The sequence below is a fragment of the Aethina tumida genome, chromosome 4 (genome assembly GCF_024364675.1).
Source record: "Aethina tumida isolate Nest 87 chromosome 4, icAetTumi1.1, whole genome shotgun sequence".
Classification (NCBI taxonomy): Eukaryota; Metazoa; Arthropoda; class Insecta; order Coleoptera; family Nitidulidae; genus Aethina; species Aethina tumida.
Window position 1 is genome coordinate 17817248 of NC_065438.1, and position 20461 is coordinate 17837708.

At 26.2% G+C, this 20461-nt stretch overlaps 1 protein-coding gene across 2 annotated transcripts in view; it reads left to right on the top strand.

The window, feature by feature from the left end:
* Window positions 1-18432, top strand: part of LOC109605411 (anoctamin-10) — a 28552-nt gene extending 10120 nt beyond the window's left edge. For both annotated transcript variants that reach the window (XM_020021980.2, XM_049966355.1), the window contains 7 exons: window positions 744-919; window positions 11238-11396; window positions 11448-11655; window positions 11878-12098; window positions 14511-14858; window positions 15114-15362; window positions 18205-18432. In XM_020021980.2, coding sequence (XP_019877539.2) covers window positions 744-919; window positions 11238-11396; window positions 11448-11655; window positions 11878-12098; window positions 14511-14858; window positions 15114-15362; window positions 18205-18273 — 1430 coding nt within the window. In that variant the 3' untranslated portion in view covers window positions 18274-18432. The remainder of the gene's footprint in view (window positions 1-743; window positions 920-11237; window positions 11397-11447; window positions 11656-11877; window positions 12099-14510; window positions 14859-15113; window positions 15363-18204) is intronic.
* Window positions 18433-20461: the final 2029 nt, after the last annotated feature.

Consider the following 20461-nt stretch of genomic DNA (forward strand, 5'->3'; position numbering starts at 1 on the left):
AAAAAACAGTCAGAAATATTTGTGATAAATTACTGAACTCCAACTGTTTTAAGTGAGCAATATTACCAGGCCAAATTCACGTACAATATTAATTACATTTCAGACGTAAGAATAAATCTAAAAAAGTAAAATTATTAATTTCAAGAACCGTCCCTATAAATCCAGCACTTCCAGGTGGATGTAACACGTTTACTCGCTCCTTTGCGCTAATCCGTAATTTGCAGAGCAACAGCAACGTTTTAAATATTACGAGATAAAAGAGGGAAGTACGTGAACAGTTTGTCCAGTTAGTCGTGAACTAAAATTAAAAAACAAAAAACGTAAAAACGCCGACAATGGAAGTGGATTGGCTAATAACGTGGAATAAAATTTAATTTGTTCGCAGTGTGCTTAATGCAAATGGGAATCATTTGAACGGAATTTTTAATTAGGGTAAATTGCAAAAATGCACTGTAAAATTATGTAATGCGTTAAAATGTTAACTGGCACGTTAAAATATTTTCCATTATACAATTGTATAATTAAATTGGTGGGTGGCGGGTTTCTAAAAAAATTTGCCGAAGAGCTGCTGTTTACTCAAAAACAAAAACAAAAAAAACAAAACACAACCGCTGTTACGTCTCGCCGTTTATTTTTTCAACAAAACCTCTTTGCGTATAAAATTTAAAGTGGCCCCGGGGCGAAGCATCCCGTGTAAACAGTGGCTGCAATTGTGTGTAATTTTTTTTTTATTTCCTTTGCAGAGGAGATTCGACTGTACTTCGGCGAATCGATAGCGTTGTATTTTCAATTTCTTGGTTTCTACACCAAAGCCCTGCTGATCCCCGTGTTCCTGGGCTTCCTGCAAATATTTGTTTCCGTCGAAACCGTTCCGTTCTTCTGCGTGTTCAACGTCGTCTCGGTCACGCTGCTGCTCGAGGTAAGTGTGTTGTTGATGTGGCTTCGAAGGGATGTAACGAAAACTATTCGAAAACATCGCCAGACGTCCCGATTTTTTCCTGCCAAATTAATATCGCATCGATAAATCTTCGAGTATTAGCGTTAAAAAGCGTCGTTTTTTTTTTTGGGAAATTGATCGGCCGCTTTTATTCCGTCTAATTTCGTGTGTCATGTACAGCTTAAGATGCCATTTGATAAATTACAGTTTCAAAAATTAGGGTGGGAATCTGCAGTAATTTCACTTAGTGGAACTTTCAATGTGTGGCAGATGTTTTCATAATATCCAGTGGAACGGTTTAGGATTTGTTGTCGGGATCTCGGACTTGCTGCGTAATTAAAGGGCCGGGGGTTCGGCAAGTTTTTGATTAATTTATAAAGAGAGGGGTTAAACTGTAATGAAAATCTTATTTTAACAACGCGTTATGGAAACATCTAAATCTATTGTTTCAATTGAAGAAATAATATTATGTTTTAATTAATTTTAATAAAATCTTATAAATTTTAAGTACAAGTTTCGTAAATTTCATTTTAAATATAAAACAAAAATGTCTAATTTTAGAAACTAATTTAAAAATTGAAATAAAAAGTTTAAAATTTAAATAATTTTTTATAAATTTCATGAGCTACGTTTGAGACATTTTGTATTTCTGAAAATTTTAACTGAAATTTATAAAAATTTATAAAAAATTATTTAAACAATTATTAACAATTATTTATTATTATATATTTATATTAATTCTTTAATTAAAATATTAGACTGTAATGGTTAAAATGAAATTCATGAATGTATCACTTGAAATTCATCATACTTTTTATCTCACCAAAAAAACGATAAAATTAAGTTCATAAAAATTTTTTAACTAAAATATGTAACTTTTATGTTTTGAGTTTAAAATAAAATTCATGAAAATTGAACCTGATATTTACTAAATTTATTAAAATTAATTAATCTATTATTGGTTTAATTAAATTATCAGTCTTTTTGTTTTCCACCATTAAAACCATGTTCATGAAATTTTTAATTGAAATTTATATAAAAAAATATTGAACGATGGTATTACTTCTTTAATTAAAATATTAAATTTTTATGTTTTCTGTTTAGAATGAAATTCATTAAATTATATTAAAATTAATTATTTTATTATATTATTGGTTTAATTAATAATTAAATTTAATATCAGATTACATGTTTTTCACTTTTAAAAGAAGTTTATAAGAATTTTAACTGAAATTTATTAGTAGTAATTAGTAAACAATAGTATTATTTCTTTAATTAAAATATTAAATTTTTATGTTTCCTTTTTAAAAATGAAATTATCGAAATTTTCAGCTGAAATTCACTAGTTTTATTAAAATTAATTAATTTATACTTTTATTTGTTAAATAGCAAACTTTTTGTTTTTCATCTATAAAAGAAGTTTATAAAATTTATTAAATTATATTATTATTTCTTTAAATTATATTATTATTTCTTTAATCAAAATATTAAAATTTTATGTTTTCTGTTTAGAATAAAATTCATCAAAGTTTTCATCTGAAATTTACTAAATTTCATTAAAATTAGTTAATTTATTTTAGTTTATAAAAATTTTAACTGAAATTTATAACAAAATTTTAAACAATAGTATTATTTCTTTAATTAAAATATTAAATTATGTTTATTAAAATTGTCACCTGAAATTTACTAAATTTTGTTAAAACTAATTAATTTATAATATTGTTTGTTTAATTAAATATTAGACTTTTTGTTTTTTACATTTAAAGAAAGTTTATAAAAATTTTATCTGAAATTTATAAAAAATTATTAAACAATAGTATTATTTCTTTAATTAATATATTAAATTTATATATTGTTTGTTTAAAATGAATTTTATCAAAATTTTCACGTAAAAGTCACTAAATTTTATTAAAATTAATTATTTTATAATATTATTTGTTTAATTAAATATAAGACTTTTTGTTTTCCACATTTAAAATCACCACCAAAATTCATTAAATTATTAAAATTAATTAAATTTATATTTTGTTTGTTTAATTAAATAGCACATTTTTTTGTTTTCCACCTTTAAAACGAAGTCCATGAAAATTTTAACTTAAATTTATAAAAAAATTTAAACAGTAATATTGTTTCTTTAACTAAAATATTAAATTTTGATGTTTTCTGTTTAAAATTAACTTTATCAAAATGATCACCTGAGATTCACTAAATTTTATTAAAATTAATTAATTTATAATATTAATTGTTTAATTAAATGTCAGACTTTACAGTTTCACATTTAAAGGAATTTTATAAAAATTTTTAAAAAATTATTAAACACTGTATTATATATAATAGCATAAATTTGTATGTTTTCTATTTAAAATGAATTTATTAAATTTTCAACTGAAATTCACTAGTTTTATTTAATTAATTAATTTATAATATTTATATTTATATATAAAGGAAGTTCATAATTTTTTTTAACTGAAATTTATAAAAAAATATTAATTTTTTTATTGAAATATTAAATTTTTATATTTTCTGTTTAAAATGAAAATAATCAAAATTTTTACCTGAAATTCACTAAATTTTATTAAAATTAATTAATTAATAATATTATTGGTTTAATTGAAATATCAGTCTTTTTGTATTTCACTTTTAAATGTTCATACAAATTTTTTAGCTGAAATTTATAAAGAAATATTAAATAATAATATTATGTCTTTAATTAAAATATAAAATTTTTATGTTTTATATTTAAAATGATATTTATCAAAATTTTCAACTGAAATTCACTAATATTATTAAAATTAATTAATTTATATTATTATTTGCTTAATTAAATATCAGATTTTTTGTTTTTTACTTATAAAGGTAGTTCATAAAAATTTTTACTGAATTTGGTAAAAATTTATTAAGCAGTATTATTTATTTAATTAAAAAATTAAATTTGTCTGTTTCCTGTTTAAAATGAAATTTATCAAAATTTTCGCTTGAAATTCACTAAAGTTTATTAAAATTAATTAATTTAAAATATTAATTGTCTAATTAAATAACAAACTTTTTGATTTTCACCTTTAAAGGAAGTTTATAAAAATTTTAACTGTAATTTATAAAAAAATATTAAATTTCATTTCATCTGAAATTTACTAAATTTTTTTAAAATTAATTAATTTATAATTAAGTATCAGTATAGTACTTTTTGTTTTTCACAAGAAGTTTAGTAAAAAATTTTTAAGCGTAATTTATAAAAAATTATTAATCAGCAGTATTATTTCTTTATTTGGCATTTATGTTTTGAGCTTAAAATAAATTTATAAAAATTGATTTATTAAAATTAATTATATTATATAACAATTATTTTATAAATAATATTGGTTTAAATGAAATGTCGGTCCTACTAAAACAAAGTTAATAAAATTTTAAAAAATTATATAAATATTAATTAAACTTAAACTTAAAATTAAATAGGTTTCAGTTCAGAATCAGAAAATTTTATTTATCAGTTAAAAAATATAATATTTTAATTAATTTTATTAAAATACTGTGGAACAATTAATTTTAAAAAATTAAATAAATTTCAAATAAAACTTACATGAATTTCATTACGTACAACAATTCGAGTTGCCTATAACTTTGCTTTTACACCAAAATTTTCCCATATACTTATGTCTAATCAACCTTTCAAGTTCCATAACGTCTGTTCAAAGTTCACAAGTAATAAAAGGACGAAATCGATTCGGGCATCCCGGACATCGATTATTCCAACTTTTATTTTATCCGAAACAATTTGAAAGTTCAGATAAAGGACCATAAATTAGTAACTCGCCATGGATTCCGTTTTGTCATCCGCCACTGGAGTGAGTTTTTAATGCCTGCCGAGAGATAAATGTACCTCGTTTCGGGCAAACGTCACAATTCTAAACTTTTCATAATAGATCGCTTTCCGGCTCTTTTTTTCATGCCGCCGCCCTCGTCTCATCGCATCCCCGCGACCCGACCGTATTGCGAACGTCCACCGCGGCGGGCTCGGCCTTTTTTTCCATAAACAACTTCCGATCCGGTGTCATTTAATTTTAATTAAGGGCGGATTAATGCGCCGACGGCCGCCCGCGAAACCGAACGGAAGCAATGAACTTGGGGGGTGGATTCGCACTTCAAAAAAAAGCGCCGGGGAACGGAAAAAAACAACAACGAGAGTCTGGAATCGATAATGACGAGAAGGGTTCGGCAAATTAGGGGATGAATGGGAATGAACGTGGCGTTTCAATAGGGATTTTTTCGCGTTTACGGACCGTTCGCAATTTAATTATGACGGTGGTGCAAAACGGTCGGAATAAAACACGATATAATTTTAATTAAGCTTGACCCGAAACGGCTCCTTCCGTACAGACGGCCTGTCTACCGGTGTCCTGGTAATGTTAAATTCGCGTCGAACGGGATAATTGGTAATTGGAAATCAATTTTTTTTGTCGCCACCCCCGTGTTTGGTTTGAGTAATTGCAATGAATATTAAAACGGTGAGGCCAGACGCGACTATAATGGCGGTAATTTTGTCAATGGTTTTTTGTTCTGAAAAAAAAAATAACAGTAGGCAGGAATATATGAAATTTAAACCGGAAATAAAACACATCAAAGGATTCGTTGCCAATGTTTCGTGTGCGAGGAATAATTGAAATGCAAAAACATTTATTTGCATTTTTGTTGTAATAACGGAAGATAAATACGTTGCGTTTGTACAGATATCGATGGTAAATAACAAAGAGGTGATTTGTGCAGTCGATGGAGGTACGGCCATAAATTAATCAAACAATATTATCGTTTACAGTGGAAGCTAAATATTTTCATAATTTGAAAAACTGATGGATTCCTGTTCAAAAGTCCACTTTAATTGTACTTGACTTTATATATAGGCAGTGATTATTTTCATAATTTTGATGTAATTCGTCAGAAAAAAAAAATATACTTTTTTAAAGAAGTCAGTAAATGAGCTTTTAATTTATAAATTGATTAGAGTTATGTATACATAGATATTGGTCAAATTTTTTAACTAATTTATGAAATTCTTGAATACTTTGAGTTTCTTCAATTATTTGAATTGTTTGAATTTACTAAATTCCTAGAATTTTTTTAATTTCATGAACTTCTTGAATTTCTTTAATTTTATTAATATATACAATTTTTTGAATTTCCTTAATTTTTTTACTCATTTATTTTTTGAAATTCATTTGTTTTAATTTCATGAATTTCTTGAAAATCTTTAGTTGTTTAATTTCTTGAACATCTTAATTTTTTGAATATATTATGTTTTATAAATTTCCCAATTTTTTTAACTTTCTTGAATTTTTTGAATATCTTACAACTTTTAAATTTCTTTAATTTCTTTAACCCATTTATTTCTTGAATTTCATACATTTCTTTAATTTCTATAATTTTTTTTGTCTTATTAATATGAGTTTTTGAATTTCTTGATTTTTTTTAAGTTCTATAAATTATTTAATTTATTTAATATCATGAATTTCCACAATTTTTTAATTTCTTAAATATCTTTAAATTACTTTATATTACTTTAAATTTTTAACATTTTTATTAGTACTTAAATTTATCAAGTTTTTTAAATTTTTAAAATTTCTTAAATTATTTAAATTATTCAAATTTTTAACATTTTTTACATTTTTAAATTTTTTAAATTTTTTAAATTTTTTAATTTTTTAAATTTTCTAATTTTTAATTTTTTTAAATATTTTAAGTAATTTGAATTGCTTTAATTCTTGTATTTTCTTAATTTCTTTAATTATTTTAAATTGTTTATTTCTTTCTTAAATTTCTTTTATCATGAATTTCAAAGAATTATTTAATTTCTCGAATTTTTAAAAATTTTCAATTTTTTGTATTTTAAATAAATCCTTTAAATAATTTAAGTTTCTTTTTTAACTTATTAAAATTAAATTAAATTTTTTAAATTTTTCATATTATTTAAATTCTTTAAATCTTTAAAAATTTAGTAAATTTAAAAAATTTAAAAGATTTAAGGAATTTAAAAAATAAATTAAAATTTTTTAAAATATTTTAAATAATTTGAATTGCTTTAATTTCTTTAATTATTTTAAATTTCATATTTATTTCTTAAATTTTCATTTATCAATTTATTGAATTTTTTAATTTTATTTAAAAAATTTTTAATTTTTTTATTTTTAAATTATTTTTTAAATTTTTATAATTTTTAATTATTATTAATTTTTTTTCAATTTCTGGAAATTTTTTGTTTCAATTTCATCATTTTCTTGAATTACTGGAATTTCTTGAATTACATGAATTTCTTGAATTTCATGAATTTCTGGAATTTCTTGAATTACCTGAATTTCTTGAATTTCTTGAATTTTTTGAATTACATGAATTTCTTGAATTTCCTTTTTAACTTTATCAATTTATGAAATTCCGTTATTATTTTGATTTTCTTAAATTTTTTGAGTATTTTTTTTTAATTTATTTTGTTAAATTTATTTAATTTGGTTAATTAACTAAATGAATGTCAATTTCATGAATTACCTTAATTTTTTCATTTCTTGAATTTTTAGAAATTTTTGAATATTGTGACTTCCTTGAATCTCTGTAATTTCTTACATTTTTAATATTTTTTTGAATTGGTTGAATTTCTTCAATTTACTTAATTTTTTTGACTTATTTGTTTCTTGAAATTCTTCATTTGTTTTAATTTGATCACTTTCATTAATTTTTTAATTTCTTGAATTTCTTATTTTTTATTTCATCAATTTAATTTCTAAATTTCTTGAATTTTTGAAATAAACATTTCTTTAATTTCTTCAATTTATGGAATCTTAATTATTTTTATTTTTAACTTATTTATTTTGTTGAATCTCAATAATTTAGTTGATGAACTAGATGGAATGAAATTTCATAAATTGTCTTAATTTTTTAATTTCATGAATTTTTTGAAACTTTTGAATATTGTAACTTGAATTTATTCTGATTTATTGAAGTTTATGTATTTCTTGAATACCTTATTATTATTTTTTAATTTCATCAGTTTCTTTAATTTGTAAATCTCTTAAAATTTTAAAATTTAGTTTATTTTTTTATTTCATCAATTTATGGAATTTCGTTAATTTTTTGAAATTCTCATATTTCTTGAGTATGTCTTTTTTAACTTATTTATTTTGTCGAATTTCTTTAATTTAGTTAATTAAATAAATCAAATGAAATTTCATGAATTACCTTAATTATTTTAATATCAAGAATTTGTTTTAATTTATTCAATTTTTTGAATTTCCTGAATTTTTTAAATTTCTGATATTTCACGAATTTCTCAAATATCTCGAATTGAGTATTCTCCTTAACACTCTTCCATAGGGTGTAATTTTTTCAAGAGACTTACTTTTTATTAAGGAATTCTAAATGATAAAATAATAAAAAGTCAATGACACTACGATTTTTAGACACTTTTTTCAACATCCCCAACTTTTAAATAAGACTTTATTTCCATGATGGTGCCTTCTCCCCGGATTAAAAAACAATCGTTCAGTCGACTCCGGAAACCGGAGGAACAACCAAAAAACTCCAGGACAGAGTAACGCCATTAATCTTGAAAACTTCCCGTGCCCCAGGTCTGTCGTCTTCGCGGTCCTTTTGTGCCGTCGCCTCTAATGGCGGGTTTTTGTTGTCGCAGATACAGTTATTAAATTGACAAAAGCCCCGCGCCACTTCGGATCAGTCTCCGGGTCCTCGAAATTATTTTCCCCAGATTAACCCGCCCGGATTATGAGGGAGCCGAGTAGCGGGCGTCAGATTTTTATCGTGGATCGCGTTGTCGTCGGAGTTTTATCTCGCATCCTGCCTTTAACTGGTGGCAGGACTCCGTCGGCTTTCGGGCCGAGGTTAATTATCACTTTCACTGATGGCCCTGTCCCGAGATTCCCAAGATGCCTCCGGGCTTTTGTTGCGTTCCAGATTGGCCGTTCGTTCACGTTTTAAATGGTCCTGCCTTTATGTTGAGTGTTCAATTGAATCCATCGGGGAACAAAGTCGAAGACGCTGCAATATTATTAGTTTAAACTGCTTCTGTTACGTTTAATTTCGAGGAAAATAAAACCCGAGTTAATATCCTGCACGGGATCGCTCTGTAGTGGAGCTTACGGCGGAATTGTACGAACTTGCTTTAATGTCAATATTTTAACGGAAACTACTCTTGTTCTTGAAAGGAAAGCCATGGACAAACTATTGTCTTAATACCTTTTTAAGTGAAATAAAACGGAATGGTTGTACTTGCCAGATTCGATTTTCTCAATTACTTTGCCCAATTCAAAGGAATAACATCAATTAATGGTAATTCGAAATATGATTGTGTTAATTACTTTGCTTTATTGTTATTGAAATAATGGATTTTCATAATAGAGAAATATAGATTGTAATGTAGTATTTGTCCCAAATTTTGATTAAATGTGTTACTTAAATTTTCGAATATTTAATTCGACATTTTTCTTAAATTTGATTTTACCCTTGACATTGTCGTCATTATTGCATTTTTATCATTTCCTCTATCCTATTATTACTGTCTATAATTTCTTTAATTTTTTCATTTTCTTTGAATTTTTTGAAATTTCCTTAATTTCCATATATTTTTCTATTTCTTTAAATTACTTTATTTTTTTTTTTTTTTGTAATTCTTAATTTTTCCGAATTATTTATTTTTTTAATTTCAATTAGTTGATTTTCCTTAATTTCTTTCCTTTTTTTTTAACTTATTTAATTTCTTGAATTTATATAAATTTTTTAATTTCTTATATTTCTTGAATATATATTTTCTATTTTTTCTCATTTTTCCAATTTTTCTAATTTTTATAATTTTTATAATTTTCCTAATTTTTCTAATTTTTACAATTTTTCTAATTTCTCAAATCTTTCAAATTTTTCAAATTTTTCATATTTTTCAAATTCTTCAATTTTTTTAAATTTCTCAAATTTTTTCTTTTATTAATTTTCTACTTATTCTAATTTTTGAAATTCATCAATTTTTTTTTATAAATTCTTCTAGTTTTTCTTTTTTATTAATTTTTCTAATACGTCTCATTTTCCTAATTTTTGAAATTTTTCAAATTTTTTGAATTTTTCAAAATTTTCAAATTCTACAAATTTTTCAAGTTTTAAATAATTTAAATTTTTCAAATTCTACAAATTTTTCAAGTTTTAAATGTTTCAAATTTTTCAAATTTTGTAATTTTTTCAAATTTTATAAAATTGTCAAATTTTTCAAATATTTAAAACTTTTCAAAATTTCCAAATTTTACAAATTTTTGGAATTTTTCAAATTTTTCAAGTTTTTCAAATTTTTCAAGTTTTTCAAATTTTTCAAATTTCTCAAATTTTTCAATTTTTTTAAATTTTTCAAATTCTTCAAATTTTAAAATTTTTCAAATTTTAAAATTTTTCAAATATTTCAAATTTCTCAAAATTTTTCCAATTTTTCTTTTTATTAATTTTTCTAATTCTCCCAATTTCTTTAATTTTTGTAATTCTTCAAATTTTTCAAGTTTTTTAACTTCAAATTCTTCAAATTTTTAAAATTTTTCAAAATTTTCAAATTATTTAAATTTTTCAAATTTTAAATTTTTCTAATTTTATAATTTTTCAAATTTTTCACAATTTTCTAATATATCTAATTTCTCTTATTTTTCTAATTTTTCCAATTTCTCTAATTTTTCTAATTAATTTTTGTAATTTCTAACCTAATTTTTTTAATTTTTCTGATTTTTATGATTTTTATGAATTCCATGATTTTTATGATTTTTATGATTTTTAGGAGTTTTTTAGCAATTTTATCTTATTAATTATTTATTTCGTTCTTTAATTTATTTAATTTTTATCACTTCTGTCATTAATTATTATTAATAAAGTCCTTAATTAAAAACATTTCTAACTATTATTTTCATTTTTATAATTTTTTTTTTCTTTCACGAAATAAGAACAAAAACAATTATTAAAAACCCAGCAGTGAACTAGACATTGGCCCCGCACGTTCTGAAACAAGTTTAAATCTTGGTATGTCATTACTAAAATTCTAAGAGTCACCCTTCACAGATAGGCCCACTTGAAGTTATGAAGTGCCGAGGCTAAGTTTCTTATTCTAACACACTTTAAATTTCGAGAGTACTCAGTCACGCGGACAAAATTAAATGGAAGTTAATTAAATATTTAGTTCTTAGGCAGATCCTTTCACCGAACGTATCGCGATGACTGTTTGTTTTTGAACAATGACCCATTGTCTTGACTTGTCAGTTACAAAGCATGAGGAAATTTACAGATATGGAGGCGGAAGAGCAACGAGCTTGCTTTCAAATGGGGCACGATTGGAATGACCAGCTTGGACGAGCCGAGACCCAACTTTCGGGGTACCATGGGGGTGGATGCTGTGTCGGGGAGGATCCAGCCGCAAGCACCCAGATATTTAACCACCGTCAAGGTGAGTCTTCAGTTCTTTGTCATTAATTTTTTAACAATTAATTTTTTCTAGATGTACTGCGTATCAATGCCGATTGTGTTCGTGTGCATGGTGGGGGCGTTTGTGGTCATGTTGGCGTCCTTTTGGGCCGAAGACTACATCAAACAATCGGACGAGTCTTATCAACAATACATAATGTTACCAAGCATTATCTACTCCATTCTAGTCTTCGTTCTTAACATGTATTACAGAAAACTGGCCACTTATTTGACGGAATGGGGTAAGTTATTTCAATAGCTTCGCCTCTTTCCTCGAAGCGTACGAATTCCCGAAATTCAACCCCGTCGCCGTCTAATGAAAAGTTTGATTTAATTCCGAGACACGAGACGCATTTCGTGGGATTTATTGCCCCCCCTTTGTCGTTTGTATCGCGCTTTAAAATCGGAAACGTCTTCATTCTGAATTATTTATCAGTCCCCGTTAAAGTTTTATCCGTTCGCAGAGAATCACCGCACTCAATCACAGTATGACAGGCATCGGGTAACGAAACTCGTTCTGTTCGAGTTCGTGAACAACTTCATGTCGCTGTTTTACATCGCCTTCATCACGAGGGACATGGAGATGCTCAAGAGCCAGGTGCAGACGATGCTGATTATCTCCCAGATGATATGCAATTTGCAGGAGACGGTGCTGCCGCTCATCATGAAGTATTACAGTTTTCAAGTAAGGACTGGACAATTCCATTAAATCTATATATAGTTATTCGGGTTTATTGGTCGACGTTTGGTGGAATTATCTCCTGACGTTTCCCTAGTACGAGTGGCTAGCATCTTCAGAGGTCTGATATGGTTCGTGTCACTTGGACAACTAATGTTCTAGAAATTTCGTTATGTTCGTTGGCCGTTCTTACCTCTGTAGCGAGTGGTTTGGTGTTTTTGAGCACTGGTGTTCATATTTTATCAAGCTTCAATGTTTCTTCTTTTTGTTGGAGTTGCTTCCGTGTTTATGGATTTCAGTTGCTTCCCTAATCATGATGTTGTCAGACAAGCAATTGTGTATTTTATCTTACGATTTCCATCCAACAGTTCCAAATTTTCAAAATTTTCAACATTTTCAAATTTCTCAAATTTTTTTTAATTTTTCTTATATTTTTCTAATTTTAATAAATTTTCTATTTTCTTTTGTAAATGTTTGTAATTTTTTTAATTGATAATTTTGCCAATTTTTTAAAATTTTCAAATTTTTCTGATTTTGATAATTTTTCTAATTCTAATTTTCCTAATTTTTCAAATTTTTTCTTTTTTCCAAATTTTCAAATTATTCATATTTTTCTAATTTTAACTTTCCTAATTTTTTTTAATGTTTCCAATTTTTTTAATTTTTCTTTTTTCTAATTTTTCATATTTCTTAAATTTTTCAAATATTTCAAATTTCCCAAATCTGTCAATTCAAGTTTTCAAATTCTTCATATTTTTCAAATTATTCAAATTTTTCTTTAATTATTCCAATTTTTCTTATATTTTTTTAATTTTTTCAATTTTTATAATTTTTCGAATAATAATATTTCTAATTTTCCTAAATTTTTATAATTTTTGTAATTCTTCTAATTTTCTTTTCCAATTTTTATATTTTTTCATATTTTTCTAATATTTCTAATTTTTCTTTTTTATAATTTTTAAAATATTTTTCTAATTGCCCCTATTTTCTTCTAATTTTTAAAATTTGTCTAATTTTTTAGAATTTTTGAAATTCTAGAAATTCTTGAAATGTTTGAATTTTTTTGAACTTTTCAAAATTTTCAAACATTTCAAATTTTTCTAATTTTCTAATTTGTCTATTTTTTGTAATTTTTCTAATTTTCTAATTTTTCCAATTTTTCTTATTTTTGAATTTTTTAAATTTGAATTTTTTTAAATATTTAAAGTTTTTTACAATATTCAAATTTCTGAAATTTCTCAAATTTTTCAAAATTATCATAATCTAATTTTTCTTCTTTCTGATTTTTCATATTCATATTTTTCTAATTTTTCTAATCCTAATTATCTTAATTATTTTAATTTTTCTAATGTTTCCAATGTTTCTAATTTTCTCAAATTTTTCAAATATTTTTGTAATTTTTTTAAATTTTTCTGATTTTTGAAACTTGAAATTTGTTAAATATTTGAAAATTTTGAAATTTGTTAAATTCAAAATTTTCAAATTATTTAAATTTTTCAAATTTTAAATTTTTCTAATTTTATAATTTTTCAAATTTTTCACAATTTTCTAATATATCTAATTTCTCTTATTTTTCTAATTTTTCAATTTCTCAAATTTTTCATTTTTTAATTTTTTCAAATTTTTTAAATTTCTCAAATTTTTACTAATTCTAATTTTTCAAATTTTTCGTATATTTTTCTGATTTTTCTAATTTTTTTATTTTTTAAATTTTTATAATCTTTCAAAATTTTATTAATTTTCCTAATATTTTTAATTTTTCTAATTTATGTAATATTTTATAATTTTGATAATTTTTCCGACTTTTTTAATTTTTCTAATTTTTTTAAAATTTTTCATATTTTTCAAATTTCTGATTTTTTTTAAATTTTTTAAATTTCCAACTTTTCAAAATTTGTTAGTGTAAAAACACTATTTTTATTAGGACATCCAAAAACGGTATTTAGTTCTCCTTCTCTAATTCCATTACAAATTTCTGAAACTTGGGATTTTTCAAATTTTTCAAATTTTCAACTTTTTCAAATTTCTCATTTTTTTTTTAATTATTTTAGTATTTCTTATGTTTTCCAAATTTTTCTAATTTTAATAATTGTTCTTTCCAACTTTTCAAATTTTTCATATTTTTCTAATTTCCTTATTTTTCTAATGTTTTCTATATTTTTTTTTTAAAAAATTTTCAAATTTCTCAAATTAATTTTTCTAACGTTTTTTTATTAATTTTTCACACGGAAACAACTTCAACAGAAAAGAAGCAACATTGAAGCTTGATAAAATATGAACATCAGTGCTCAAAAACCATTGGTGCAAGCGAAACGTCAGGAAATATAAACCCGAACAACTATAGTTTCCATAATAGTTAGTTAATCTAGTCTTAACCAATTCCATTAAACCATTAATAACTTTGGACCTTTTAAAAAGGTAATGTCGTACAAAAGTCAGCACCCCAAGTCACCCAAGCAAAAGATATCAAGAAGCGAAGCTTTCGACCAAATCACCTACAATCTACCTCAAATCCAACGTGACGACCCCCGAATCACCCAGGTCAACCAAGAGTGCGTGATGGAGGAGTACGAAGGCACGTTCGATGACTATTTGGAGCTGTTCATCCAATTCGGTTACGTGTTCATGTTCTCCTCCGTTTATCCACTGGCTGCCCTCTGGGCGGTCATCAATAACTTCACCGAAATCAGGGCTGACGCCTTCAAACTCTGCAAGATCTACCAGAGACCAATGAGCAGGAGGGTTAAGGATATCGGAGCCTGGCAGGTTAGTTAAACACACCCACATAATGAATGAGCCTTAATAATCCCATTTTATATTTTTCCTTAATTGGTACATCGTTAAAAACATCTCGGTTAGTAGAATTTTTACCGCACCCCTTAATTACAAGTCTCTCGGGGAAACATTCTAATTACGTAGCCAGTGTTAACACTCGCTTTTACGTTGTGTTCGCAGAAAATGCTGTGCAACCAAGGGAGAACATTAATACTCATAAAAACCTTTTTATGAAATTCGTTTCAGCGATGCTTCGAGGTTCTGAGCGTCCTCTCCATCATGACGAACTGCGGACTGTTGTACCTGAGCCCGCAAATGAGGAAGCAGGCGCCGGATTTGAGCGAGGTGGAGTGGTTCCTGCTGTTCGTGTTCCTCGAACACTTGCTGCTCGGCGTCCGCTACTTGCTCCACATCACCATTTCGGACAAGCCGGAATGGGTTAGGGTGGCGTTGGCCAAGAAGAATTACGAGTCTAAACAAGCCGTTAAGTTTGAGGTGAGTGACGTACGAAAGGGCGGTAAATTTACGGCGAAGTGTCGCTGTAATAAACGTCAAACATTACATGTTACGGCAGACCGATATGGGTCAGGGTGACCCGAAAGAATTACCAGTCGGGACAGGCGCTGAAATTCGAGACCGGTCTTTTTGCCGCACGACAGATCGCACTTTGTATTCGGGACGGTGTGCGCGGACAAAACCGTTAATTAAGTCGGAAAATAACTGATAAATTTTGGCAATGTTTTTACAAGTTCGTCTTGAATGGTTAAAACAATAAAGGCGTGTTCACAAGTTGGGAATATTAGGCTTTTGTGATTTAAAATGTCCACTTTAATTGTACTTAAATAAAAAAACTGTGGGTCAATATTGGAAAAAAAATCTTTTATAAATCCCACTATAATCTTCTTATAAATTTTGAAACATTAAACAAAATATTTTTATGGAAGTATTTTCGAACAAAGAATTCACATATAATTCTAGGAGTAACAGAAACCACAAATTTAAGTCTATTTTGAAATGTTTCAAAACTGACAACAAATTATGAATTTATGAATTTTATAGTGGTAGACCCAAATTCAGCTTTTTGTCAATATTTATGCTTTTTCTACGTTTTATTTATGTTTTCGAAATCTTTAAAATTTTTTATAATGTTGATATTCCTGAAATTTTTTAAATTGTCTAAATTCCTTAAATTTTTCAAATTTCTCAATTTTTTTCTAATTTTAATTTTTCTTTCCAACTTTTGAAATTTTTATTATTATTATTTATTTTTTTATCTAATGTTCCTAATTTTTCTAATTATTCTTTTTTTTAATTTTTCAAATTTACCAATTTTTTCAAATTTTCCAATGTTTTCGATTTTTTGAAATTTTTGGAACTCTTAAAATTTTTGAAATTGTTTGAATTTTTCAAATTTCTCGAATTTTTCAATTTTTTTCTAATTCTAATTTTTCTTCTTTCTAACTTTTCATATTTTTCTAATTATATTTTTCCCAATTTTTGATTTTTCTTTCTTTTTAATGTTTCAAATTTCTCAAAATTTTCAAATTCTTCAAATTTTTCAAATTTTTCAAATTTTTCAAATTTTTCAAATTTTTCAAATTTTTCAAATTTTTCAAATTTTTCAAATTTTTCAAATTTTTCAAATTTTTCAAATTTTTCAAATTTTTCAAATTTTTCAAATTTTTCAAATTTTTCAAATTTTTCAAATTTTTCAAATTTTTCAAATTTTTCAAATTTTTCAAATTTTTCAAATTTTTCAAATTTTTCAAACTTTTCAAATTTTTCAAATTTTTCAAATTTTTCAAATTTTTTAAAATTTTTCAAATTTTTCAAATTTCTCAAATTTTTCAAATTTCTCAAATTTTTCAAATTTTTCAAATTTTTCATATTTTTTAACTCTAAGTTTCCCAATTTTTCTGATTTTTCTTTCTTTTAATGTTTCAATTTTCTCAAATTCTTCAAATTTTTTAAATTTTTCAAATTTTTCAGATTTTTTAAATTTTTCAAATTTTTCAAATTTTTCAAATTTTTCAAATTTTTCAAACTTTTCAAATTTTCAAACCTTTCAAATTTTTCAAATTTTTCATATTTTTTAACTCTAATTTTCCCAATTTTTCTGATTTTTCTTTCTTTTAATGTTTCAATTTTCTCAAATTCTTCAAATTTCTCAAATTTTTCAAATTTTGAAACTTATCAGAAAAGAAAAAACATTGAAACTTGATGAACAAGTGTACAAAAACACCAATATCACTAAACAGATGTCAACAAAAAAAATTATTGAAGTGTGATTTTCTTACTTCTTCTACTTCTTACTAAATCGTCAAGAAACTGAATTTTGGTGTATCACTGTAAAATTCGTAACTTGTTGTTTGTGGGTTTTGTTATTAATATATATGAAACAACACAGTCAATTGAAAATACAAAAAGAGAACGTCTTATCAAAAAAAATCAACTCCATTTATATACAAACAAATATTGTTGAGATCGCTGAAAACATAATACGCTGCTGAAAATTGGTTTACAATAATGTTATTAACTAATATGAAACAACTTACTCAATTGAAAATACAACAAGAAAACGTCTTAAAAACTCCTTTTATATACAGACAAATAGAAAGCATCAGTAATCTAAAATAGAAAACTGGAACGAAATGAAATCTCGTTTAAAACACCAAACATTATCAATTTCAAATGAATTGTGGGTATTAACTAATTGAATAGATTTAAGTACAAATTAATTTGATTTATGTAGAAAGAAATTATATAATTATTTTTTTTAAATTATGAAACCATTGTCTAGGTAATATTTATGAATTAAAATCATTAATTGTTTCCAACAAAAACCAACCAGATGTGAAAAGTGAAAAATCGATGAACCGCATCATTTGGTATGATAATCCATAGATGCAGTACGTGCCGGATTTTCATCTGCTCAAGATGAAACACCCGATCGAAACGGCACATAGTTCGATAATCGGATTTCCGAAGCCACACACCGAATGGATTTCGAGAGATACATTAGTAATATTTGTCGCGCCTCCACATTATTACTTATTTACGGTGTTTGTTCGGTGCCGCGTCTTCCATCGTCTACCGCCCCGCACGCCAGGTCTGGACTCGATAATTGAACCCCTAAATAAATTACGAACCGGTCCGTTTGATAATGTACACCAAATTGTGCGACTTGTTCATTTAAAACGCGTAAATATTTCATTCGACCGGTCTGGGCCGCTTGTACGTTATGCGGCGACAGGTCCCGATCCAATTTATGATGCTGAGCCACCAAGGTATTGATGGATTAGCTTTTTTGTGCTACAGCTCGTTTTTTCTGTTGCAGAGATCGACCAGAAACAAAAAATTACTAACCAGGCGTTTCAAGACCATTCATGGACCACACAGACACTAACTGATACTTTTATCTAGTCTCCATCTATCTCCGTCCAACTTCTAAGGCAATTAATCGTGTTACGTGTTGTTAAATGCATTCTTATATAATGTTTTATATGTACCCTTAGTACATATTTGCTTTTTTATGTTTATATTAATATATATAACTGTTGAATAATATAGTGTTTTATTGACTGAAAAACCCATAACATTTACAGCTCATTAAGCTTCAATAAACCGGAAGAAATATTAAAAATAGGAAAAGTAATTCACCTTATTAACCTTTAACTTAAGCAAATACCTCGATTATATGCTTCTTTTGTATTTTTTTTTTTTTTGCACTAAATTAAACAGAATTAACCTATATTTCACAAAGGAATTAATAGGTACAAGAGAGGCTTAATTATACCTGTACTGTAACATATTTGTATAAGAATCGCTAAACATTAATCTTTATCAACACAACAATCTATAATGGCACCAACTCAGTTACCACAATTCCCATCCTCTTCCCCAGAGGAAGAAGCAGCCCTTCAAATTAAGTGGATAGAAGAAGAAAAAGCTAAAATCGATAACCGAATGATATTGGTTCAACAAGAACTGGAACGTTTACAAACTGCAATAAAGCAACAAACAGAGAAACCCAAAGTAAGTATGAGGCAACGTTATCAGGAGTTAAAGGATCGAGAAATGAAGAAGGCATCCTCTCATTGTAAAAGAAAAATGGACGAAGGTCCGCAACCAATGGTACAATCTGTTACAAAGCACCCCAGAATGGAGCAACCGTCATTGGAACCAATTCAGCTGGGTCCACAACAGCAACGTCGTATACAACATGGACTTCCGCAACAGCAACAACGTATGCAACATGGTCTACCAGGACAGCCTGTGCAGCATGGGCAACAACATCACATACAACATGGACAGCAGCAACATCATCACATACAACATGGACAACAGCAACATCATCACATACAACTTGGACAGCAGCAACAACATTACCACATACCAAATGAACAGCAACGACTTCATCACATGCATAAAGCTTCATCACATCATAATCCAGTTCAAGAGGTTTCAACTCCGCAGAACTCCTCAACAGTACAAGCGACGGTCTCTGTTCAAAGTGAAGCTCCTAACATTAATATAAATGACTTATTTTCACAATTAAAATCTGCGGGGCTTATAAAATAAATATGTACATATCAACTAAAAACGATCAACGATTTTTTTCTATTCTTTTCTAATATTTTTATTACATCTCACAAAGAGATGTTTATCTCAAGAATATGAAAAGGGGGCACGTTCCCATAACCTACAAGAAGATATTTGGTTAATTGTCATGTTACATAATTAGACCCAATATAATCCAAATGAATTATTATTTAATTAATAAAGGCAGTATAATAATTACATTACTATAATTATTATATTATACCACAGAAATATACAGGTTCATGAATAATTTAATATGTTCATCTCAAGAATATGAAAAAGAGGCCCGTTCCCATTACCTACAAGAAGATATTTGGTTAATTGTCATGTTACATAATTAGACCCAATATAATCCAAATGAATTATTATTTAATTAATAAATGCAGTATAATAATTACATTACTATAATTATTATATTATACCACAGAAATATACAGGTTCATGAATAATTTAATATGTTCATCTCAAGAATATGAAAAAGAGGCCCGTTCCCATTACCTACAAGAAGATATTTGGCTAATTGTCATGTTACATAATTAGATGTATGGTATTACTCTGAATTAAGTGTTAATTGTTAAATTAGGATTTTACAGAATGAAATAAATACTAAAAACGATCAACGATTTCTTTTATTCTTTTCTAATTCTTATTACTCTCAGAGAGTCAGGTTTCAGCAGTGATTCTGTTCCAATTCAATGAAATCCTGTAATTATTATATTACATCACACAAATAAACACAAGTTTAGAACAATTTAATATGTTTATCGTCAATTCTTTCTTTTTATCTCAAGAATATGAGGCACATTACATACAAGGAGGGATTTGGCATAATTAGATATGTGCTGTTTTTCAAAATTATGTGTTAATTGTTACATGAGGATTTTACAGGAAATATTCTTCAATTTCTTGATAAGATACATACATTTTGTGTATCTATTGTAAGGTAATATATATCAATCACAAAATTGACGATGAAAGATACTAATGATGAA